Genomic DNA, 25960 nt, shown 5'->3' on the forward strand with positions numbered 1-25960 from the left:
CACACAGCGTTGAATCTCTCCAGAAGTCTCTCTCTCTCTCAGAATGTGTGGTGCACAAATGTCGCCGACAAAAAAAGGCAGGAAGCGACCGCCTTTAAATAGCGCTCCCCCAGTCCCTTCCCGACTGCAAAACATTCCCGTCAACCTGTTGTTGCTAGCGGCAGGCAGAAAGGCAGGGAGCGCCACTCAATATCCGGATTGGGGCGTTGCACACTCGGCTGACGTCATGATCTGCGGGCGCAGGAGATCGTGGCGGTAGTGTTTAGCGCCGCCACAAAATGTCTGGTCAATTTCGTGAGTGGCGCAAATATCGCCGTGCCCGGGCACTATTTGCTTTGCGCCCCATTTACTCCCTCTTAGGGCGCTAACGGGAGGCGCAAAGCAACCGAATTTCCCCTCCATTGTCTTAGGTTCCCCAGTTTGTAAACTATTACTTTTTTTGCTCTCTTTTCCACATGCAAAGTAACTGAGAAGCAAGCTTTGGTATCTTGTGCACTCACTTTACTGTGTTTGGAACTCAAAACAGGGCATGTCCTAAAATTGACAGAGTAACAAATGCAGCAATTGGGATTTGTTTTGTTTATATCCATTATAATTTTTTTAATCAAAAAGTGATAGTAGGTTGTATTGATTGAATTACTTATCCATCCTACAGGCAAAGAAGTTACAAGCCTTCAAAGATGATATAAACAAGCTATCACTGGCAGATTCATTCATGGTTCTGCTGCTACAAGTGCCAAGGTAAGGTAGCAGTTTTATTGCTCTGGAAAAATAGCTTTTCTTCATCATATTAATAAATTGAATATACAAATACCTGATAAATCACTTAGAATGATTTTGTTGGCTTGCAGCTATGCTCTGCGGATGGAAGCCATGGTTCTTAAAGAAGAGTTTGCTCCTGCCTGCTGTGCTTTATACAAAGAAATGAGAGCAATACGAATGGCTACAAAAGGTAATAAATACACAGGTGAATTACAAAAGTACAACTCTCAGACTCCTGTCTTCTACTCAGTTGAAAGGGATCGGTGTGTGTTTTTAAAGTCCCACTGTGAAGTTCTGTGGCACAGTACATTTGTTCCAATGTATGGTAGAGACCTGGCTCTGAATCCAGCCTTTGGCACACATTCACATTCAAGTGTCTTGTAGCTGGACAACAGTGCTGCTGTGGATCTCGCTCCTGACTGCGATCTATCAGTCTCTGCTGGAACAGTGTGTGTGTGTGGATGTCTGGTGAGGACACGTTGGGCTCAGCTGTGATGATCACATTCACTGTTTGGACTGCCAACAATCACTGTTTAGACTCGCACATGAATAAAGTCTGCTTAGGCGAGGTACCAGAGGGAGCTTAGTGCCCAAGGAACCAGAGGTGTCAATGCTTTCAGAGGCGATGGGAGAAAACTGTAGAGGATAAAAATGTTCCAAAGTTGGAATTCCCATCCGAGTGGATATCTGTGCACGGTCTTGCCCCTATAGCTGTTGAATAAGAAACAACAGATTATTCAGTTACAAAGTTCTAAATATGCTGGTGACTGTCTCACAATACATTTCACGGTGCTTTTTGGTGCGTAACTAAACTTTGCATCCTTAACATTTTTCAGAACTGGTGACTTGTGAGGAACTTCATGCAATTCTGCATTTAGTTCTACAGGCCGGCAATATCATGAATGCTGTAAGTGATTTTTTGTTGTTGTTTTTAATACCACAAAACTTCTACATATGGTTCTTGTCCATTGATGGCCTCTTCCCATTTCTCTCCAGGGAGGTTACGCAGGAAATGCTGTGGGTTTCAAACTGTCTTCATTGCTGAAGCTAGCAGACACAAAGGCAAACAAGCCAGGAATGAACTTGCTGCACTTTGTCGTTCTGGTTCGTATTCAGACGTTATTTGTAGACATAAATGCTAGCAACTATCATCTAGTGGTTCATTTTTAATGGTTGGGTGAATAGGTTCCTATTTTCCTAGGAATTGGTTCAAAAACAGACAGCAATTGCCCCCACCCCACCGACACACACACAAATCATAATTTTGAAAACAATTGTCATGGCAATATTAATCAAAAATAATGGGAATTGCTAAAAATTCTTGCCTGCAAAATAAGATGCACTACCAATTCTGGAGAACTTAATTCACTTTTCACTCAGCGCACCAGGATGAACCTCTGAGGCATAAAATAACTAGAACCATTGACTACCATAAAGGAAGACGAAATGTTATTTCATAGAATCATAGAAGTTTACAGCACAGAAGGAGGCCATTCGGCCCATCACGTCTGTGCCGGGTGAAAAAGAGCCATCCAGCTTAATCCCACTTTCCAGCAGTTGGTCCATAGCCTTGTAGGTTACGGCACTTCAAGTGCACATCCAAGCACTTTTTAAATGTGATGAGGGTTTTGGCCTCTGCCACCCTTTCAGGCAGTGAGTTCCAGACCCCCACCACCCTCTGTGTTAATAAAGTTGTCCTCAACTCCCCTCTAATCCTTCTACCAATGACTTTAAATCCATGCCCCCTGGTTATTGACCTCTCTGCTAAGGGAAATAGGTCCTTCCTATCTACTCTATCTATTGTGTCATTTATCATTCTTCATATAAAAAAGAACAAGCAGTAACAATGATCTTTTTGTCAAACAGGAAGCACAAAAAAAGGATGCAAATCTTTCAGCTTTTCCTGAAAAGCTGACACATGTCCAGGAGTCAGCCAGGTAACATAATGAAGTTCTATTTCTCTCTTCTCCCAACTCCCGCCCGACACACACACAAATCATAGTTTTGGAAACAAATGTCATGGCAATATTAACGAAACAGATAGTTATCAAATTATAAATGTGTCCTGAAAATATTCAAGAATAGATTGCAGCAAAATCATATTTTAAAAACAAACTTTGGAAGACACACCCAAAAATCTTTAGATCACACACACTTTCCAGATATTCCATAACCAAACCCCACCTGCAGCTGGGTTTAATGAGATGTTTGTGTTTGTTATTATCCTTTTGTTTCCATCACGTACCTGTAGTCTACTGTCTAAACACTAGCGCTGCTTAGCTTTGTTATTATCTGAATGTTCATGCTAGATAAAGCTGACAGTGCAATGTCGGATTGACAAAAATACACTGCACACACAGGTCTGAGCAGCCTCGGTGCACGATAAACTCTGAGCACTGTGGATAAATGCACTAAATGATGTGTTGCTGGGAAATAGATGTGGTAAACCACTGTTATACCTGCCTGTGTGGGTGTTTGTATTCCACTGTGTACATGTCTGTACATGCCTCGGCTGACTCCTCCCACGAGTCCAGGTATAAAGGTGACTGCTCCACAGTCCCTCTGTATTCTGGACTGGTCGACCACTCGAGGCACACCTTCATTCTCTTGTTAATAAAAGCCTGTTAGTTACTCGCTTAACCTCAGTCTTTTGAGTAACTAATAGCGCATCAATTTTATTAACAAGATTTTTTTATAATGGAGAAGATCCTCACACCAGCATGCCTGGACTTAGACCATCGGGAGGCGGACGCATCCACCAAGTTTGCTCACTGGCTTAGGTGCTTTGAAAGATTCCTGATCGCCTCCGCTGCAACGGTCAAATCGGATGAGGACAAACTGGATGTCCTGACCTCCAAAGTGAACCACCGAGCGTACTCGGTCATCCAGGACGCGATCTCGTACACGGCTGCTCTCAAGCTCCTCAAGGACCAGTACACGCGGCCAGTGAACGAGGTGTACGCCAGGCACCTCCTGGGGAGTCGTAAACAACAACCTGGGGAATCGACCGAGGAATACCTTCAGGCACTGTCTGTGCTTGGCCGGGCCTGTGGTTGTAAGGATGTAAAGGCCGCCGTGTACACAGAGGAACTTATCCGGGACGCTTTTGTAGCGGGCCACAGGTCCAATTACACCTGACAGCGACTGTTGCAGCAGAGTGACCTCGACCTCAACAAGGCCTCTGAACTCGCACTATCATTGGACACAGCCTACCGGGGCATGGATGCCTACTCCTCTGCACCGTGGACGCCGCGGGGAACGACAGCCTGGGACACGGTAGGACCGTCTCATAGCGCCGTGCCACCCCAGCCACATCCCAGCAACGACCCAACTACTGCAGCAGTGTCCCAAGGCCAGAAATGCTACTTCTGTGGCCAGGCCAAACACCCCAGAGCGCGCTGCCCGGCGAAAAATGCGATCTGCTCGGGCTGCGGGAAGAAGGGACACTACGCCAGCATCTGCAGGGCCAAAGCCACCCCGAACCCCAGCAGCGCCGCGTGTGGGCCGTGCGGGCCGCCATCTTGGGCCTCCCCAGCCATGTGCGAACCACCGGAACAGCAGCCATTTTGGACGCCTCCAGCCACATGGGGATCATGGATGCCGCCATCTTGGACGCCAGCCGGGACGCAGCAGGCCCCCAACACCGCCTCATCTGATACCCGCAGCGACACACCGACCCCTACGCTGGCCTCCGTTACGCTGGACCAAGCGAGACCGCACCAACTGGCCCGGTCCACAATGGACATTAAGGTAAATGGTCACGAAACAACCTGCCTTTTTGACTCTGGGAGCACGGAGAGCTTCATCCACCCCGACACGGTGCGGCGTTGCTCTCTCCCAGTCCTGCCTGCGCACCAGCGGATTTCTATGGCCTCCGAGTCCCAGTCAGCGGACATTGGCGGCTACTGCGTGGTGACACTCTTAGTAGACGGGACTGTGTACAATAATTTTAAACTTCTGGTCCTGCCCCACCTCTGCGCTGCCGTTCTACTGGGGTTAGATTTTCAGTGCCACCTTAAAAGTGTTACGATGGCGTACGGTGGACCCCTCCCCCCACTCACAGTCCGCAGCCAGCAGCTTCCAAATTGCCCGCCGCGCACCAGGTGCAACCTCTCCACACTCAGAGTCACCCCCCCCCCACTGTTTGCTAACCTCACCCCCGACTGTAAGCCCATCGCCACAAAGAGCAGGCGATACAGTGCCGGGGACAGGGTTTTCATTAAAACCGAAGTGGAGCGGCTCCTGAAGGAGGGGATTATTGAGGGCAGCACCAGCCCCTGGCGAGCCCAGGTTGTGGTCGTTAAGACCGGCGAGAAGCAGCGCCTGGTCATCGACTACAGCCAGACAATAAATCGCTACACCCTGCTGGACGCTTACCCACTCCCCCGCATAGCTGATATGGTCAACCAGATCGCGCAGTACCGCGTCTTCTCGACCATTGACCTGAAATCAGCGTACCACCAGCTCCCTATCCGCCCTGAGGACCGCCAGTATACTGCCTTTGAGGCAAACGGCCGCCTCTATCACTTCCTTAGGGTTCCCTTTGGCGTCACCAACGGGGTCTCCGTCTTCCAAAGGGAGATGGACCGGATGGTCGATCAAAATGCGTTGCAGGCCACTTTCCCATATCTGGACAATGTGACCATCTGTGGCCATGACTTGCAGGACCATGACGCAAACCTCGAAAAATTCCTCTGCACCGCCCAACTCCTGAACCTGACATATAACAAGGAGAAGTGCATATTCCGTACAACCCGCCTCGCCATCCTTGGCTGTGTTGTGGAACACGGAGTCATCGGTCCCGACCCCGACCAGATGCGTCCCCTTATGGAACTCCCACTGCCCCACTGCCTCAAGGCCCTGAAGAGGTGCCTAGGGTTTTTCTCCTATTACGCCCAGTGGGTCCCCTACTATGCGGACAAGGCCCGTCCGCTGATCAAGTCCACCTCTTTTCCCTTGACGGCAGAGGCCCGCTTAGCCTTCCACCGTATCAAGGAAGACATTGCCAAAGCCACCATGCACGCAGTGGACGAATCCATCCCCTTCCAGGTGGAAAGCGACGCGTCCGACTTTGCCCTGGCCGCTACCCTTAATCAGGCGGGGAGACCCGTGGCCTTCTTTTCACGAACCCTCCAGGGCCCGGAGACCAGACACTCCGCTGTTGAGAAGGAGGCCCAGGCGATTGTGGAGGCTGTGCGTCATTGGAGGCACTACCTGGCCGAAAAACGATTTACCCTGCTCACTGACCAACGTTCAGTTGCTTTTATGTTTAACAACAAGCAGAGGGGCAAAATCAAAAACGACATGATCTTGAGGTGGAGAATCGAACTTTCCACCTACAATTACGAGATCTTGTACCAGCCCGGGAAGCTCAATGAACCCCCGGATGCTCTATCGCGTGGCACCTGCGCCAGCGTGCAGATCGATAGACTGCGGGCCCTCCACAATGACCTCTGCCACCCGGGGGTCACCAGGTTCTTCCACTTCATCAAGGCCTGCAACCTGCCTTACTCCATTGAGGAGGTCAAGACCATGACCAGGAACTGCCAAGTCTGCGCTGAGTGCAAACCGCACTTTTATAGACCAGACAGGGCTCACCTGATAAAAGCCACTCGTCCCTTCGAGCGCCTGAGCGTTGATTTTAAAGGGCCTCTCCCCTCCTCCGACCGCAATGTGTACTTCCTCAACATTATTGATGAGTACTCCCGTTTCCCGTTCACCATCCCCTGCCCGGACATGACCAGTGCCACGGTCATTAAATGTCTGAACGACCTCTTCACCCTGTTCGGTTTCCCCAGCTATATCCATAGCGACCGGGGCTCATCGTTTATGAGCGACGAACTCCGCCAGTACCTGCTCGCTAGGGGTATTGCCACAAGCAGGACCACCAGTTACAACCCCCGGGGGAACGGACAGGTGGAAAGAGAGAATGCAACAGTTTGGAAGGCCGCCCTGCTAGCCTTAAAGTCTAGGGTCCTTCCAACTCCCGCTGGCAGGATGTGCTCCCCGATGCGCTCCACTCTATTTGGTCACTGCTCTGCACTGCCACTAACGCCACCCCCTCATGAGAAAATGTTTGTCTTCCCAAGGAAGTCCACATCGGGGACATCGCTACCGCCATGGCTGTCGTCCCCAGGGCCAGTCCTACTGAGAAGACACGTGAGGACCCATAAAACGGACCCCCTGGTCGAGAGGGTCGACCTCCTCCACGCCAACCCCCAGTATGCTTACATTGCGTACCCGGACGGGCGGGAGGACACAGTCTCCATACGAGACCTCGCACCCTCGGGGGCCCCAGTAACCCACTACCCACTACCACCACCCCCCACGATCCAATATCCAACCCCAGCAGACGGCACGCCTGGGCCCCGCAACCCGCTCGACACCCACGAGGACTACACACCAGTGCCTCAGCCTACGCGGGACTCGACGCCGGAAGCTTCACTACCCCTGCTGTCGCCACGTCGGTCACAGCGGCATACAAGACCTCCGGAGAGACTCCAATACACAAACTTTTAATACACTTCACCCCGCCGGACTCATTTTTAAACAAGGGGTGAATGTGGTAAACCACTGTTATACCTGCCTGTGTGGGTGTTTGTATTCCACTGTGTACATGTCTGTACATGCCTCGGCTGACTCCTCCCACGAGTCCAGGTATAAAGGTGACTGCTCCACAGTCCCTCTGTATTCTGGACTGGTCAACCACTCGAGGCATACCTTCATTCTCTTGTTAATAAAAGCCTGTTAGTTACTCGCTTAACCTCAGTCTTTTGAGTAGTTAATAGCGCATCAATAGCTTACACATTCAATCCCTGATCTGTTAGTTGAGTTAGTTATCTCAGAGCAAGAGTGGTTAACAAATTGGGTTAACCAGACATTTGCTGAGAGATTTGCTATGTATTTCCAGAATTTTCCATTTTTATTTTAGATTTCCAGCATTTGCAGTTTTTCCTCCTTATTTTGATTGGAGTTTTACCGCTATTCGTGGAACCTTACCCCAGCATCAGGCGTCACGCTCACAAGTGCAGTACAGAAAAATGAGGCGGGAGAAAATAGAAAACTTTCACATGCCACTTAGGCTGAAAGATAACATTCCTGCACAAAATGTTGTTTTATTTTAAAGTGGATAATTGGGGATTAAAATTATATAAGTTGCCAAAAAGATGTTTGTGTGTGCAGTGGAAGCTTAGTAGGGCAGGCTGTGCATGCACTGATCAGAGTGATAGGACACTGATTCTTGCCCTTTATTCCACACAAGGTGTCTGTGGTGTGAGATGGGGCCCGATAGGGATAGGGTGAGGCATTTTCACTAAGGGCGGGAAATCAGTTTGCAGTATTGCCGTTCAGCCTTGAAGATGACTTAGGAAGTGTGGCGCAGATGCCCGGAATCACTGGGAACAAAATACTGTTTGTAGGATATCCAGGGTTTTCAACTTACTGATTTTCCCACAGCTTGTGCAGCTCCAAGGATCCCCACAGTTGCTTTACCTGCCCTACTGTTTCAGCGTCCTTTGAAACTTAAAACAAGTCCCAGCATTGACAGGACAAATACCTTGCTGATACCCTTGCAGTTCCAGTGCCCATTAAACCCAGGGAAAGTGCCCAAAGGTCTACCTGTTGCACTAGTCCCAGCACCCTTAAAACCCATGTCAGCACCCAATAGTAGAACAAATGCCCCACTGGTTCCAGCACCGTTGATCTACTGTGTACCCATAGGGAAGGAGAGTCGGGAAAATAATTTCAAAAGCAAGAGAGGCAAGAAAGGAAAAAGGATGTTCTTTTATATCATCATTTTTTTAAGTTCCTCTTTTCAGTATTTAGGACTTAAAAATTTGGGGGCAAAAATTGGCTCGCGCCCCCTTTGGGGCACTAACGTCGCCGGGGCGTTACTTTTAGCACCCCGAAAAAGTTAGCGCACCCGCACCCGAAATTCAATGGTAGTGCCCCAGGAAGGAGGCAGGGCGTTACTGGAAGTAATCCCCTCCCTCTTGGGGCGCTCCCAGGGAATAACGCGGCGCTACGTGCCGCAGCAACACGCGCGCCCGCACGTTGTGCTGTGGTACTGCAGGCCTTCCTTCCCTTATTAAAGGGGAGGGGCTTGTGTAGCGCGACCCTGGGCCACCACGGCGCGGGGTGCTGGCAAAAAAGCCCGGCACTCAAGAGGAGTGCCGGGCTGCCCGATCGTGGCCGGCACCCCGCGGGGGGATGGCGGAGTGGGCAGGTGCTGGCAGACGACCAGCAAAAAAATGGCCGCCCGTACGCCCCCCCCCCCCCCCCCTGACCCTGTCGGACGTAGCGGCCAGCAGTATGTTAGGGGGCACAACCGAAGTTTGTGGCCGGGGCGCAAGCAGGGCACTGCGCACAGTGATGACGTCATCGGCGGAGCCGCAGCGCCACGGGTCGCTGCCGCTGACCTCCCGCTCAATTTCGCGGGAGGCGTTAGTGGCGCCGCGCCCAGGCGCTAGTTGCTTTGTGTCCTGTTAGGGCGCTAATGGGAGTCACAAAGCAACTGAATTTTGCCCCCTTGGAGTTTAAAGCAAAGCTGGAAAATTGCAAAAAAAAGTAACTTGGATAAATGAAATAAAAACCGGAACACAGCAGGTCGGTCAGCATTTGATTAAGTTTCACTCCCCGAAACATCAATAACCTGCCTTTACACGTTACAGTTACTATCTGTGTATTTCTAGAATTCTCTGTTTTTATTTCAGATTTCCAAAATTTGTATTTTTTTATTCAACTTGGATAAGTGCTCTTTTTCATAACTAGTGCTGGCTGTGGTTATACAACGGTACTTGTACACAATATTATAGCTACTCAAGCAACATACCTGTACTTACATAATGAACTTAGTCGTGCTTTTCCTTTTATAATACTGCACCATGCATGATTGATCTGCTGTACATTTAAATGAGGGTTTCTCCGAAACCAGTCAATAGTACCGTGCACAAGATACAGCCTGTCTAAAGTTTTTTTTAATGGAAATTCTGACGCTTTGTTAACATGTATTTTCCTTTCAGATTGTCGGTAGACAGCATTGATGGCGATTTACATTCACTTGTCAGCAGAACAAGATGGCTGCAAGTAAATTTAAAGCAAGACTTTGAACTCTTGCATCAAATGGAGGATTTCACTCAGGTGAGTCAGTGTCAAAAGGCCCCGCTCGTACATGTCCACATGACAGCTTTATAGAGCAGAGGAGATTAATAAATTAACATTATGCGACTGAACATATCTGATGACTGTATTTTATTTAAAAAGAGCAGGAACATTAACCTGTTGCAGTAGATAGCCTGAGCCATAAAAATTAATGAACACAGCTCTGTCTGTTGGTCCACTGCTAATCTTAATCTCTTCACATTGTGCCTATCTCAAATGTCTAAAGTTCCTCATGGGCTTTGTTTGAATATGTTGAGAATACTCAAAGTTTAGTTGTTGAATACAGAATTTATCCCACAAGTGAGGAGATCAAATAACATACAATTGCTGTGTACATTAATGACTTGTGGTGGTCTTCCCTTGTGTCTAATAAATCCATATTCAACACCTAAACGAAGAGTATTTTGTTTCTACCATAATTATAGTATTAAATATCTATTCAGAATTTTTTTAATGATGTGTACAATTTTAATGGACCATTATAAGGGCAAAGAGTATTTAATCCGATCTGTTATTATTATGCCTAAAAAAGATATGGCAGCCATTTTGAAAATTGGTCTTTATTAAAAGAATAGAAGCAACAACATTAAATCATATTTTATTAAGTTAACAATAGAGTAAGATTAAAATTCTAGCTCTGTTACTGGCAGTGCAAAGATGGAACAATAATATTTAGTACCTCTGCCAAATACAGGAATTAATTCTGAGTGTGTGACCAAAGACTGGAAGTATTGTTTTTGAGAGTTAAACTAATTTAAAGGATTGAATTCTAAACCTGCTAGCAGCAGGGAAATGTATAATTGCAACATGCATGTCCAAGGAAGAAACACTTACGAAACACAAAGGTAGTAATAAAATTAGAAGGGTATGGAATTGCAGGGGCTGAGGAGCTATCTCATAGGATGATAGTGCTAGTCTCCGTACTTGAAAATATTCTGTAACTGAGGAAACCAAGGATGGCCAATTTACAGAACAAGTCGGGTACACACATATTTATATACATGTATTTACACTGGGGAAAGCACTGTGTCATTATCCATCAGGCCAAAACAAACAGGATCGAACTTTTGACAGATGCAGTTCATTGCTTATTTTTATGAATAAACTTATTAATCATCCTAAATGGCAGGTATTGGATATCTTTTAGTTTCATCTGTTCTTTAGATCTTAGTTACTACTTTTGAAGAACAAGAAAGCTATTTTTATAGATGTTTTTAAAAGGTGTTGCAGTCCAGAAAGTCAGATCGTAAGACCAGTTTATTGTAATGTGACGGTTGGATTTCGTTGCAGTTAATCTTTATTGAAAAATGTAGCCCTGGTTTCTTTGACTTCCATCCAGTGTTTGCTAAAATACTGCATATGTTTCACTACAGCAAGCTTTGAAAGAAGTGGACAGATTAGAGGAAGAGCGAGTGGAATTGCAGAAGGAGGTCAACACTCTCATCGACTTCTTCTGTGAAGATAAAGAAACAATGAAATTAGAAGAATGTTTCAAGATATTTCGAGACTTTTGTGACAGATTCAAAAAAGCTATTAAGGTAAGCAGGTGCACAACCTACTCTGATCTGAGATGGCTGCAGATGCTTTGTGAACCTTTCTCTCAGTGTTTGAAATGAAACCATTCCAGGGATTTCTGATAGCCTCACTGTTGCTAAGGGACAATGATCAAGTTTACTGAATGACCAGAGGAACATTCTCTTAACTGTTCAACCTGAAATTTTAAGGAAGTTATAAAATAAGGCAACAGGTGACGTTATGGTAAATACAGCTGTGTATAGCATCAGACAAAGAGAAAAGCAGCCTAATTTTACAAAATAGAAGTTGAGTATGACAGCTCAATTGGTGAATGCACCAGTCAGTGTGGAACTGAATCATACAGACTAGGGAACCCTCAGGTCTAGTCCTGAGTCTGTGCTGAGTTGGTTGTTCTCAGGAAGGGCAGCAATAGGGGTCTTATATTGGCCTCATTGCCCCTGAGCTGCGGAGGAGAGACATTAGCTAAAGTTCCCAGTCCTGATTGCTAACCAGCGACCCAAACTAGAATCTTTATGTGTAGATGTCTGACAAGGACAGAATCTGGCTTGGTAGCGATAATCCCCTGTGGTTAAACTGCCGTTAAACTGCCTTTAAACACTCACGCGTGAATGGCCATTTTGGCCAATGACCAAAGAGCTGCTGGGTTCTGTAGAATGGTACCCCAGAAAAGGTCAGTACCTTTACAAGAAGAGGGGAGAAATTTGTACCGAACAAATTAATGTAAGAAGAAAATTATCCCCCAATGAATTCTGTGTGTGGTTCTCAAAATAAGTTTTCACTCGCAATTGAAGGTGTACACGTCTTTCTAACCTTAAGTCTGTCAATAATATTTCTATGAAATACCATTGTTCAAAATGTTATTATAAAATGTTTATCAAACCAGACAGGGGGTTTCTGTTCCATATATTGGTGCAAACATGGTACAATAGCTATCAACAGTTAATTATAATTGATGTGGGCTTCTTCATTTAATCTATTTTAAACTTTACAAGAGAGATTGTCATTGAACTAAAATGATGATTATTTGGTTACTGAAAAATTGAAATCTCTCTATCCCATAGGAGAACAGAGAGAGAGAAATCCAGGAACTCCGTCAACAGCAAAGGTTAAAGGAGCTGGAAGAGAAACGGCATTCGTGGGCTGCTGGTGAGCGAGGTGTATTTGGAAGGAGTAGTAGTGAAAATGACGTGGAACTGCTCAAGGATGGACTACTTGACCTTTTGGCCTTCACACAGCAGAGATCTCAAAGCCCAGGGGGTGTAAAAAGAACTAGAAGCAGGCGCATACACTCATCTGGAGGCTCAGTTATGGACAGCCATTTATTGTCCTTTTTGCAGGCTGCTAGTACAGATGAACAGGCAAAGTCGAACAGTATCCCTCGTTCCATTGCACGTTGCTCTAAGCAGAGGGCAGCCTGGCAAGAGATGTCAGAAACTCGAGAAGGAAGCTTAGATAATGCGTACTTTGACTCAGACCATGGCCCTTCTCATGACACAGCTGTAAAAGACTGCCTTCGCCGCATGGCTTCAGCTGTGCCTTGTGCTACTGGGAACACAGAGACAACTTATACAACAAACTTTGGTAACACAAAGACTGATGATGGAATCGGTCAGAGTGGACATGATACCTACAATAACAATGAAAATATAAAACAGGATAGGGACCACACAAAGTACACAGAGACCACAAACTTAAATCAGATGACTGCAGCCAAAGAGCAACTTGGGCTTCTTGAGGGTTTACAAATTTTCAGTTACTCCAATTCAAAAGTAACCGACTCTAGCCAAGTGACAACCTGTGACGATGTTACACTAACAGACCTAGAGTGCAGCGAAGACTTGAGTTTGCAAACGCCTAGTATAGATGTGAGCTTGCAGACTCCTGATACAGATGTGAGCTTGCAGACTCCTGATACAGATGTAAGCTTGCAGACTCCTGATACAGATGTGAGCTTGCAGACTCCTGATACAGATGTCAGCTTGCAGACTCCTGATACAGATGCCAGCTTGCAGACTCCTGATACAGATGCCAGCTTGCAGACTCCTGATACAGATGTCAGCTTGCAGACTCCTGATACAGATGTCAGCTTGCAGACTCCTGATACAGATGTCAGCTTGCAGACTCCTGATACAGATGTCAGCTTGCAGACTCCTGATATAGATGTCAGCTTTCATACTTCTACTGCCTCCAACTCAAGTCTACTTCCTTCCAGTCTGGGCTCGATAAGACTTAGTTGCTGCGATAGAGAATCTTACTGTGTTACAAGTTCTCTCTCATCACCACAAGAGGAGAAGAATAAAAAAAGCACTGAAGTGTCCACACTGAGCTTAGATACCATAACATCACCTAGTAGCTTTGTGTCAAATAAGGAGTGCGCAACAGTGTTTTTTGTACTGGGATACACAGATGATGCAGATTGTTCTGGATCCTCAGAGAAATGTGAAATAAAAGCTGTGTGCCAGGAAAACAAAGAAGAATCACGTAAGGTGTGTGAAAGCCAAGGTAATCATATCAGAGATCAGACAGCAGCTTCTAATGATTTGGAGCACATGACATGGGACTATCTTTCCATTTCTGTCACTAAAGAAGTCGCCACTGAAAACATTCCTGCTCTTGAGGCAGTCTCTGTGAAATTAGAGGCAAAGCAGGTTTCCAATTTAAAGCAGCCTAGTACTGTTAGAGAGAAAGCAATGGCCAGTCCAAAAACAACAGTGCATTGTTTCAGTAGTACAATTCACCCCAAGTCTCCGAGGACAGCAAGACGGTCTAATAATGAGGAAATAAGAAGGATTTTGCCAATATCAAAGTCAACTAGAAGATCAAATAGCGTTAAAAGACCGGATACTAAAACATTAAGCAGTGATGAACTAAAACAGTCTCAAAAGGTCTTGGGGTCAAATAGGCGAGACAGCTGCTCAAAGACTCCCCGTAGGTCCAGCTATCCAGTGGTGGATCATAAGCCAACAAAAGGGACCATTGCTTCAGGTAGCTCATCAAACAGTCTGCCAAAGCGTAAAGACTCCCTTAGAAAACCTTGTGCTAAACCAGTCCGAAATATCTCCAGGCCAAAACCTGAGGAAAACACTAAAATCTGTCGCTCAGCTACGAGAGTTCTCCCTAAGTCTAGTACAGACACAGGCGGAGCAACAGAACCCATGGAAAGAAATGGCATAGCTGTGCCAAATCCAACTCCCAGCTTTGCCAGAAATACTGTGGCCTCCTCCTCTCGACGCCAGAGGGCAGACTCCAAACAGATCCCGAGCCCGCCTCAACAAACCTCCAAGCCAACAAATCTTACCAGAGCCGCTTCACAAAAACAAACTGCGGCCAAGTGTACTGAAATAAATCACACAAAGAGCAGTGAAAATGCTAATGTGAAAAGGACAAGTAGCCAAAAACTGGTGAGCAAGCCTCAAGAGGAGAGTAAAGCACCAACGCATAAAACACAAACCACCTACACAGGAAACAGTACTTTGCTAAAATCTACAGAAAAGAAACCTGTCCCAGGGGCAGACTCCAACAGAAACAGGAAAACCCCAGAAAGGGTACTGAAGTGGAAGTGAAATGCTCTTATCATGTGTAGATTAGGGCAGTAGCAAGTTAAAGATGATGGGTGGACCTTCCAGAAAAGGAAGTTCTCTCCTCGTGAGCCTGCAGCTCAACTTTTCATTGGTGTATGATGCTGTTCCACATCGGGTCAACCTGATAGCTCTTGCCTGCTCGAACGTTAGACTCCCAACCAGAGGGCTGGAGTTTGAATTCGAGCGTTGACTGATGCTCAGGCTTCACTGCTGTAAAGCAGCCGAAGTCAGCCAGGCTTCTAGAACTGTCCTCTGTGGCACCAGGAGGAGGTGGAGAAACTGCCAGGACCACTCTGCCTTTTAGAGGAGTACACCCTGCCATCCAGTCACGGAGTGAATCGATGCGTGCAGAAATCCGTTGGCCAGATCCCACTTTTCATGACAGCTGGAGGCAGGGGTTAAAGACCTAATGAGGGAATAATAATTGTCATAGAAAATGAAATTCACATTCAACTGATGCTGAACCAGAACATAGCAGCATTTTGATTAGTATAACGTGATTGCTAATTCCTCAGGAAGAAGTACTGGTGCAAGGTATTTTGCAGGATTGAGTTAGAGTGCTGCTTCTCTGTAATGGATTTTTAAGCATTACATGAAAAATTCAAAAAGCTGTTAGCTTTATCTCTCTGTGTAGTTAGTGAATGTATCTCTTTAAAATGTGCGTCAATGTTAAATCTTCAAATCTCTAGAAGGTGCATATTTATCATTACGGTGGGCTGCTACTTTCTTTTTAAGGGAGGAGAGTACTGGTGCTAAGCATTAGAAACGTACAGAGATACCAGTGAACGAACTAGTGGGCTGAAGTTTCCACTTGATTACATAGTTGCAGCACCATAATTTATTTTTTGTATTGTGATATGTATAATGTGTATAATACAAAGTGCAAAGCATAATCTGTACAGTAAATACAATAGCTGGTTATTCATTAGTTAAACCCCATGGATGGGATAACCACTCTTGTGTTCAGTCACTTTCACTAAGGGTTCACTATGATTGTAGGGCTGTTCAGAAATTGGAACTTGAGATTTAGATAGACCATTGTGTGTGTCTTTGTTCCGTTTGCTGACACCTTCTATGGCGAGAAAATGACATTCTTTCTCACAGTAATGGAAATGAGGCCCTATGTTGCAGGAGTGCCCCGAGTGCAAAACACTGAACTTTGTGGAGTTCTTACTCACAATTGCGATGATCCATTCGATGTCAGATGTTAGCTGGTGACTTTCGAGCACAAACAGTGCCTTGAAACAACATCACCTTTTGTATTTAATAGTGTCCTTGTAATTAGCAGTGTGCTAGTGTGTATATATAGAAGATGTTGCACTGCCTGTTTAGCAGTTTTCTCCTTCCTGATTTGATTAAGTATAAAAGCTGCTCATCTGTATACAACTGCTTCGTCAGGCCCATGCCTGTCTGCAGCAATGGCGTGTCAGTCGATTTCTCACCCTATTCTCATTCTGTAGTGTTTTTTATGGGGATATATTATACCCTGATTTCTCTCCAGAGGGTACTTTAATCTAAAAGAAGTATATATTTTTGTTAGAGCTGAGCTCATTACATCTCTTAACTGACCCACATGAACCAGACTGAACATGGGCTGGACTGAGTGGCTGCAGGCTGCTGAATCTGCCCACACTGTGCTTGAGATTAATGGCATTTAAAAAAAAATTATTGGCAGATTAAGGAATTCCACGCCTTTGATTTTTTAAATCTCCTTATATGTCTATAATTGAATCAGCATGGAACATTACTGTACATCCGTAATAGAGATAGAGTTTAATGTAAATATGACAAAACTGATATTCAGTCTGAAAAGCTCACACATGTCAGTTTGACACTCACTGGCTTTTTTTCTTCATATCTGACATGCTTTTGCTCATTTGGATAAGAAGCTGCAAACTGTTGGTTTCATTCGTCTTTTCCAGCCCTTACCAATTCCACCCTCCTGTGTCACTGTGTAACAAAGGCCAGTACATCTGTGGTAGCTGCTTTATCTTATCTTTCTATCAGTACCTGCCTTCATCATGCCTTGAAAAACCTAATGACTTGATGGTCATTTCAAATTGTAAGATTACCTTAAATTTGTAAACAAAAGTGGTGTATCTTTGTAAATGGAAATGAAGTGTTGTATACAGTAACATTTGCACGTTCTACATAACTTTTGTTCAGTCAAGTATTAAAAGTCAATTCTGTCTAACTAAGTAGTGATTGTGTTGTCTTTTTAGTGAGGCTTGTGAGTGTTCACTGCTGCATTAGCCCTTCCTGATGAGAGATAATAGAGTTAAACCGGCAGAGACTCTAGGGTGAAATTGAGTGTGGACGGGGCGCAAAACAGATGATATCACATCGGTTGCCCGTTGTACGCCCTGTCCGATATTCAGTTCCTTTGACTTCAGTAGAATTGCATATTGGGGAACCGATGTGATCGTGTCTGTTTTGTGCCGCTGTCAATGTTCAATTTCACTCCCTCTCTGCCAGGAATGGAGTCTCTGAAAAATTACCATGTTTCGTATGTGGTTGAAGTTTGGCATCATTGGATACCAGAGGGAGAGAGCTCTGTGGCAGTGCATTTCCAACTCCGGTGACATCAATGTTTGTATTTTATTTTCACACTATGTCCAAATATTTAGAAATGCAATACAGCTGGGGTTGGAAAGATGGAGAGTGGGGCACATGGGTGTCAGATGGGAAACAGTGAGTGGACAGGGATGGGCATGGGATATTGGAGGCTGGGAATAGGGCCCAGGCGTCCTGTGGTCTGGGACAGAAGCACTCAGTATGAATGGGACCTGAGAGCAAGGGGAAAATAGATGAAGAAGGTTGTTATGTGGCACCTGCCTGTATTATGGGGTTAGGGAGCACTTTGGAGGATCTTAGGGTAACTAAGGTCTGGGAGTAATGGGGGATGGGGTGGTTCTGGTGCTTTTGTAGACTCAGGTGCAATGGAGTACGTGGGATTTGAGACAGCTGTAGGAGGAGGCCTGCAATTAGGAAATACCAGGAGAATGGGTTGGAGTCTGATAGCTTCACCACAAAAACAGTATTGATCTCCAGAACCTATTCAGACAATCGACGAGCATAGATAGAATCAGCATAGAGAGTAAGAAAAGAGAAAGCGGATGGCAGTTCCATAGATATTGGACACAGCCACACCAGGAGGACAGATAACAGCTGTGGCTGCCCCCAGAGGACTATCCTCAGTCGTGCTAAGAGATAAAGTAGCACTTGCCCAGGAGCACCGATAATCATTACAGCAACACTAGGACACCAACGAAGGAATGTGGGAGGGTTGCAGCTTAAAGCCCGAAACTGGTCATACATGCAGATGACTCAGAGTCCTGATAAATATCAGGTCTCAACACCCAGTTTAAGTATCTTGGCTCAAGGAGTGTCGCACAACCCAAGCCCTAGGACTCTGACAGATGATAGGTCTGAAAGGGAGAAAAATCATTACAAAGATTTATTACAATACTTGGTACACTTAAACATTTTAGTAATTTTTTTGATGAATTACTACATTTTTTATTTTATATAAATGCTACTTTTGTCTATGTAGTGCAGGAGGAGGCATTGGGAGCCAACATAGTCACTAAAAGGAGTTTGGCCTAGAAATTACAGTAGGTCAGAAACCTGCCGGTGCCACCTCGAGTCGAAGTTAACGGCCGCCCACAATAATAGCACAGGCAGCACCAGTATTTTAGTGCTGCCTGCTAATTTAAATTAGCGCAGCGCAAATCTTGGAGCGCAACACTCGTTTTCCAGCTGTAGTCTCAGCAGGAGGCCCAATGTGGTATGGCCGTAGTGTCCTTGGAGCGAGGCAGCGTTATTGGAACAGGAGTAGGCCATTCAGCCCCTCGAGCCTGCTCCGCCATTCAATGAGATCATGGCTGATCTACGACCTTACTCCATATACCCGCCCTTGGCCCATATCCCTTAATACATTTGGTTAACAAAAAGTTATCAATCTCTGATTTAAAATTAACAATTGATCTAGCATCAATTACCGTTTGCGGAAGAGAATTCCAAACTTCTACCACCCTTTGTGTGTAGAAGTGTTTCCTAATTTCACTCCTGAAAGGTCTGGCTCTAATTTTTAGACTATGCCCCCTAGTCCTAGAATCCCCAAACAGCAGAAATAGTTTCTCTATCTACCCTATCTGTTCCCCTTAATATCTTGAAAACTTCGATCAGATCATCCCTTAACCTTCTAAATTCTAGGGAATACAACCCTAGTTTGTGTAATCTCTCCTCGTAATTTAACCCTTGGAGTTCGGGTATCATTCTAGTAAACCTACGCTGCACTTCCTCCAAGGCCAATATATCCTTCTTAAGGTGTGGTGCCCAGAACTGCTCACAGTATTTCGAAGTGTGTCTAACCAGGGTTTTGTATAGCTGCAGCATAACTTCTACCCACTTGTATTCTAGATAAAAAGGCCAGCATTCCATTAGCCTTTTTGATTATTTTCTGTTCATGACATTTTAATGATCTATGTACCTGGACTCCCAAGTCCCTTTGGACATCTACTGTTTTTTTAGCTTTCACCATTTAGAAAGTACCCTGTTCTATCCTTTTTAGGTCCAAAGTGGATGACCTCACATTTGCTTACATTGAAATTCATTTGCCACAGTTTTGCCTATTCACTTAATCTTATCAATATACCTTTGTAATTTTATGCTTTCATCTACAATGCCGCCTATCTTTGTGTCATCGGCAAATTTGGATATATGACATCATCTAAGTCGTTAATAAATATTGTGAATAGTTGAGGCCCCAACACAGATCCCTGTGGGACACCACTAGTCACATCCTGCCAATTTGAGTACCTGCCCATTATCCCTACTCTCTGTCTCCTGCCGCTGAGCCAATTTCCTAACCAAGTCTTAAAGTTAGCCTGTCATTTTAGAAAGTAGTGTCGATCCCTTAAAGGGGAACTGCTTTCTAAAATGAAAAAATAAAAAATCTTTTAAAACTAGGCAGTTTATAGCCCTCAGAGCTCAAATGCCTTCTGCACGTAAAAAAACAGTAAAGGTGTTTCAGTACTAACACAAATGGCTCAGCAAGCCAGGGAAGGGGCACCCAGGGTCTCTCACACAGCACTCCAGCTTTGTGCAGGGGGTCAACACTGCAAGAAGAGGCGCTCCAGAAAGAACAATGTGGGACCAGATCACCGAGGCTGTCACTGCTAGCAGTGTCGCCCCCACAACCTGGCTCTAGTTCCCAAAGAAGCTTCATGACCTCAGACCAGTGGTCAAGGTCAGTGAATGCATCTTCAAAAGCCATCTCCTACCAACTCCACCACTAGCCTCACACATTGCTCATTGCACGACCCACCCCATCGCTCACCTACCAACAATGTGTACCAAACACGAGGCACGCCTCACATTCCTACCTTCATTTCACCCCCCCTGGGAGGAGACGGTTCTGGCCATTCTTGGCAGGGGCATGGCTGAGGCCTTGGCCAGCAGCGGGGCTAAAAGGATACAAGATGCCGGTATCTTCGTACTTTATCCTCCTCACATCCCACTTCCCCCTCATCCCACAATATCTTCTGATTTACAAGGTGTGCATGGTGTAAGCATGCAGCTCTTACTTTCCCGCCCTCCCCTCACCACAACTCCACCCTTGTGCTTTCCTCATTTCACACACCCAAGAAATCCATCTTGCCCAACCAGTGGTTGACCAAGAGGAGAGTGAAGAAGAAGAAGAAACAACATCATTCGATTTCACACTCCCAGTCACCAGCTCCTCGAGGTCGTCCTGTAAGGCCATCTGCAGTGCCTCCCACTGAAAGTCAGCAGTCTTTCACCAGCCATGCTGCAGCTACTGGGTTAGCACTGCATAACATTACTAGGATAGGCAAAGGCACATGCAAGACAGTCACTAAGGGAATGCACAAGGATGCAGCAGTTCCCACTATGGTTTAACTGCCGGGTTTCACAACTTGGGTGAAACCCATCCCCAGGCAGTTAAATTTGAAATGGAGGGAAAAATAGAGGCTTCCAGCCTCATTACAATATTTAGATTGAGGTAATGTCCCCTGGGAGCGGGTTCGCCACCTGCCCCGTTCCATCCCCGTCCCGCCTCTGGGGAAACCGGAAGTGGGTGGGTTGGAGGTGGGATCAGGTCAGGAATCCCACTTTTAACAATTTAACTGCCCCCATGCTCCAAACCCACCTGTTTTTTGGGGGGAAATTCCGGCCTCTGTTTCTTGTACGAGAACAGCTAATTCTCTCTGAACACCAACATTTAATAGTTTCTCACCATTTAACAAATATTCTGTTTTCCTGTGCTTCCTACCAAAGTGAATAACCTCACATTTCTCCACATTAAACTCCATCTGCCACCATACTGCCCACTCACTTAACCTGTCTATATCCCTTTGCAGGCTCTTTGTGTCCTTCTCACAGCTTACTTTCACACCTAGCTTTGTATTGTCAGCAAACCTGGATACATTGCACTCGGTCCCTACATCTAAGTCATTAATATAGACTGTAAATAGCTGAGGCCCAACCACTGATCCTTGCAGCACCCCACTAGTTACAGCCTGCCAAACTGAAAATGCCGCATTTATCCTTACTCTGTTTTCTGTCCATTAACCAATCCTCTATCCATGCTAGTACATTACCCCCAACCCCATGAGACCTTAGCTTGCGTAACAACCTTTTATGTGGCACCTTATCGAATGTCTTTTGAAAATCCAAATATGTTACATCCACTGGTTTCCCTTTCTCTACCCTGCTAGTTACATTCTCAAAAAACTCTAATAAATTTGTCAAACACAATTTCCCTTTCATAAAAACATGTTGACTCTGCCTAATCATATTATGATTTTCTAAGTGCTCTGTTACCACTTTCTTAATAATGGATTCCAGCATTTTCCCGATGACTGATGTCAGGCTAACTGGCCTGTAGTTCCCTGTTTTTCTCTCTCCCTCCTTTCTTGAATAGCGGGGTTACATTTGCTACCTTCCAATCTGCTGGGACCGTTCTAGAATCTAGGGAATTTTTTGAAGATCACAATCAATCACTATCTCTGTAGCCACCTCTTTTAGAACCCTAGGATGTAGGCCATCAAGTCCAGGGGATTTGTTGGCTTTTAGTCCCATTAGTTTCTCAAGTACTTTTTCTCTACTTATTTTAATTACGTTAAGTTCCTAACTCTCATTAGCCCCTTGGTTCCCCACTACTTTTGGTATACTTTTTGTGTCTTCTACAGTGAAGACAGATACAAAATATTTGTTTAAAGTCTCTGCCATTTCCTTGTTCCCCAATATAATTTCTCCTGTCCCAGCCTTTAAGGGACCAACGCTTGCTTCATTGGTTCTTCATTGTTAGCTTATTGCTAGCTGTTTAGTGAATGGAAATGGTTTTTAATTGATTACCATTTAGTCAGTTTGGTACTTCAGCCGGACAACCTTGGTCACTTAACACATAGTTTGTGATTTAGTTATACGATATTTGAACCAAACAGGACATTTTGACTCAGGATTTTGCATGTGTGACGTGCAATTTCCCACGCCCCACAAATTTGTCCTCGATGCAAAATTTTTAATTATATGAAATTTACAGCAAAGCTGTGTACGCATATCTTAGGTGAAATAGTTTGAGTTCCTGGTCCAGAAAGTACATGATGGGAAATAACAACAGAAAATGCTGGAAAAACTCAGCAGGCCAGGCAACATCCGTGGAGAGAAATTAGAGTCGACGTTTCGGGTCGAACCCTTTTGTTTTCAAGTACATGATGGGGCTCATCTCAGCGTAAGTGCTGATGTGGCAACCTCCACCACTGACAGTGCTGAACTTTCCCTAATTTGACTGCTAATGGCAGGCTCCCACAGCACTAGGGGTGCATACGGGAGAGGCTGGAAAGTCCAGCCATACAGTTCCTGGCCCTGGGATGGGGGCTTTCCAGGCACCCCTGCCCCCAGCAACTCCCCCCCCCACCCCGAAGAATTTGTTACCCCCTCAGCACCCTTTTTTATGGAGTCTAATTTTAAATTTAAAAATAAAATTCTGCAGCTAAATGGAGTTACAATACAGATCAGCCATGATCTAATTGAATGGAGGAACAGGCTCGAGGGGCTGAATAGCCTACTCCTGTTTCTATGTTCCTCTTTCACTGTGGGTCCAGACCACAATCTCCCCCACCACCAGAAGACCATCCTGGAAAGTTGAACAAAAGGCGTGGGCCAAACATAACTGGGTCCTGCATAGTTTGCAGCCCATTTAGTGGGCTCTCACTGAAGTTACGGTAGGAATATGCAGGAGGGACTCGATGCACCACCATCAAGGCCTTTCCTGGAGCGGTTGGCTTATCAGAAAATTAGATCTACTGTCCGCAGTCTTCCCTGAATTAATTTGTATGGCAGGCAATGCACCTGCAAATTTTCAATGTCATTCATAGAAACATAGAAACATAGAAGATAGGAGCAGGAGTAGGCCATTCGGCCCTTCGAGCCTGCTCCGCCATTCAACGAGATCATGGCTGATCATCCAAACCCTAGCACCCGGTCCCTACACCGACAGCCATCCCACCCAAGCCCTAACCCCGTAACCCCACGTATTTAATCCCCCCTAACACTAAGGGCCAATTTTTATCATGGCCAATCAACCTAACCCGCACAGTGTGTAAGGCCCCCCTGGTGACATAGGGTGTCGAAAATGTTATATTATTGGTTCATTGTCTCTAGCCATTTAAATGCAGGATGGTACATGATGTTCTGACTTATTAAAAAGATTAATTGTATAATCAAAATCCATAATTTGCTATTATTTAAAAAGTTTTTAGTGGTATTTTAATTAATGCAGGATCTCTGTAATAGTACGTAATATAGGAGGAAGGGTGCAGAAATCAGGGACCACTTTTAATTCAAATTGATTCTCTTTTGACACTGCTACTGCTGATCAATCTAAACAGCAATCAGCAAGACCTGTGAATGCACCATTAGCAAACCAATCACTGCAATAAATCACTGCCCAATCAATGAGCAAACACGTGCCTGCAACAATCCATCTGATTGCTGCAAAATAATTGGCTAACTCAAGAGATTGGGAAATGTTGGTCAGCACTTTCCTGACCAGGCCAAGTCTTGATTGCGCTCCTCTTGAATAGACCAGGGTGAGGTCTATTCAGGAATAGACTAAGCTGCCTCTGGAAGCGCGACAGGCGACAGCAGCTCACCTCTATTATTAAAATGAGACCCAAGGCCCAATTTCTGATGAGCCTCTGGTCCCAGCTTCAAAAAATGGTTTTGATGACATAGCTATTTCATAGGCAACCACATGATGCGTCTTCTTCTCCTTCTTCTTAGGCAGTCCCTCGGAACCGAGGATGACTTGCTTCCACATTAAAAATGAGCTTGCAGGTGACTGATTAGTCCAATGCGGGACCTACAGTCTCTGTCACAGGTGGGGCAAACGGTGGTTGAAGGGGTGGGTGGGTGGGGTGCTTGGGTTGACGTGCGCTCCTTGCGCTGCCTGCGCTTGGCTTCCGCTTGCTCCCAGCGAAGAGACTCGAGGTGTTCGGCGCCTTCCCGGATGCTTCTCCTCCACTTTGTGCGGTCTTGGGCCAAGGATTCCCAGGTGTCAATGGGGATGTTACACTTTTTCAAGGAGGCTTTGAGGGTGTCCTTGAAGCGTTTCCTCTGCCCACCTGGGGCTCTCTTGCCGTGCCGGAGCTCCGAGTAGAGCGCTTGTTTTGGGAGTCTCGTATCGGGCATGCGGACAATGTGACCCGTCCATTGGAGCTGATTGAGCGTCTTAACGGCAGCATCACTTGCATGGCGAGCATTAGCAAACGTTGATTGTTGCTTTTTAAACAACGGTGTTAATTCAGAAAATTTATCTTTACGTAACTTTCCTGTCTACTTACCATATTTTTCACCATGGATTAGTGTCTTTGAATATTGTATTCTTTCAACACAGCTACCTGTTGCTTACAAATCAACCAAGTGGGCTTTCCATTCATCTCTACAAAGAAGTACAAAATTAATTCCAAACTTCAGGTGAATGTTCTGGTAATTTATTTAATTGGGGCCAAATGAGTTGTGTATACAAACCGCATGGTTTAGGAGGGGGGAGTGCAAAAGTAACAGTGAAGACTATTGCCAGAGCTTAAAGAACAAATACTTTTGCTTTTGTAAAAAGCTAGATTTTCTTTTGTGGCAAATGCACTGAAGCTGGTAGTAATTGCTTTTCTCAAGTGAATCGGTAGCATGGGTTCAGTTAAGGCAAAATAACTTTAAATTAAAACAGTGAATTGTTAGATTTATCAGCACCATTAGTAAAATAAATAAAAGAAAACAAAGACTTGCATTTATATAGCGTCTTTCATGCCCACTGGACATCCCAAAGCGCTTTACAGCCAATTAAGTACTTTTTGAAGTGTAGTCATTGTTGTAATGTGGGAAACGTGGCAGCCAATTTGCGCACAGCAAGCTCCCACAAACAGCAATGTGATAATGACCAGATAATCTGTTTTTGTGATGTTGATTGAGGGATAAATATTGGCCAGGGGGATAACTCCCTGGTGTAATGGTGGAAATTAAAACATATCAATGGATTTAGGCACATATGCATCTCCAAGATTTATGGATTTATATCATTAAAATCCCGGCCACCAGGACAGTCTCCCCCTCCAGGCACATTTTTCAGCTGTTCCCCTTTGTCAGACCCCACACCACTGTCATGAAGTCATGATAATTGTGTAGATGTAACAAAATCACCGATAAATCAGCATTTTTCTTTCAAACTACAGAGTGCAACCCCAGCATTCAGTATATTCATTATTTGTTAAGGTTTCTGCTTCCATCTCTGTGGATTCTGTTTCATAGAGTGAGCTTATTGGGCTACTAGACTTAAGTTACTTAAGCTCAGCCTGTTCTGGATGGTCTTACTTTCCAAACTTACCTTTTCCTTTTCTTTC

At 45.2% G+C, this 25960-nt stretch overlaps 1 protein-coding gene across 1 annotated transcript in view; it reads left to right on the forward strand.

Moving 5' to 3' along the window:
• Positions 1 to 17236, forward strand: part of fhdc1 (FH2 domain containing 1) — a 90450-nt gene extending 73214 nt beyond the window's left edge. Inside the window, exons 4-11 of the mRNA XM_086011927.1 lie at positions 656 to 741; positions 852 to 952; positions 1599 to 1669; positions 1759 to 1866; positions 2629 to 2699; positions 9783 to 9900; positions 11295 to 11459; positions 12519 to 17236. Of these exons, the coding sequence (XP_085868053.1) occupies positions 656 to 741; positions 852 to 952; positions 1599 to 1669; positions 1759 to 1866; positions 2629 to 2699; positions 9783 to 9900; positions 11295 to 11459; positions 12519 to 15020 (3222 nt within the window). The 3' untranslated portion in view covers positions 15021 to 17236. The remainder of the gene's footprint in view (positions 1 to 655; positions 742 to 851; positions 953 to 1598; positions 1670 to 1758; positions 1867 to 2628; positions 2700 to 9782; positions 9901 to 11294; positions 11460 to 12518) is intronic.
• The last annotated feature ends 8724 nt before the right edge of the window (positions 17237 to 25960 follow it).

This window comes from Somniosus microcephalus, chromosome 2, assembly GCF_052327205.1.
Source record: "Somniosus microcephalus isolate GS21.2 chromosome 2, FLI_Smic_1.0, whole genome shotgun sequence".
Taxonomy (NCBI): domain Eukaryota; kingdom Metazoa; phylum Chordata; class Chondrichthyes; order Squaliformes; family Somniosidae; genus Somniosus; species Somniosus microcephalus.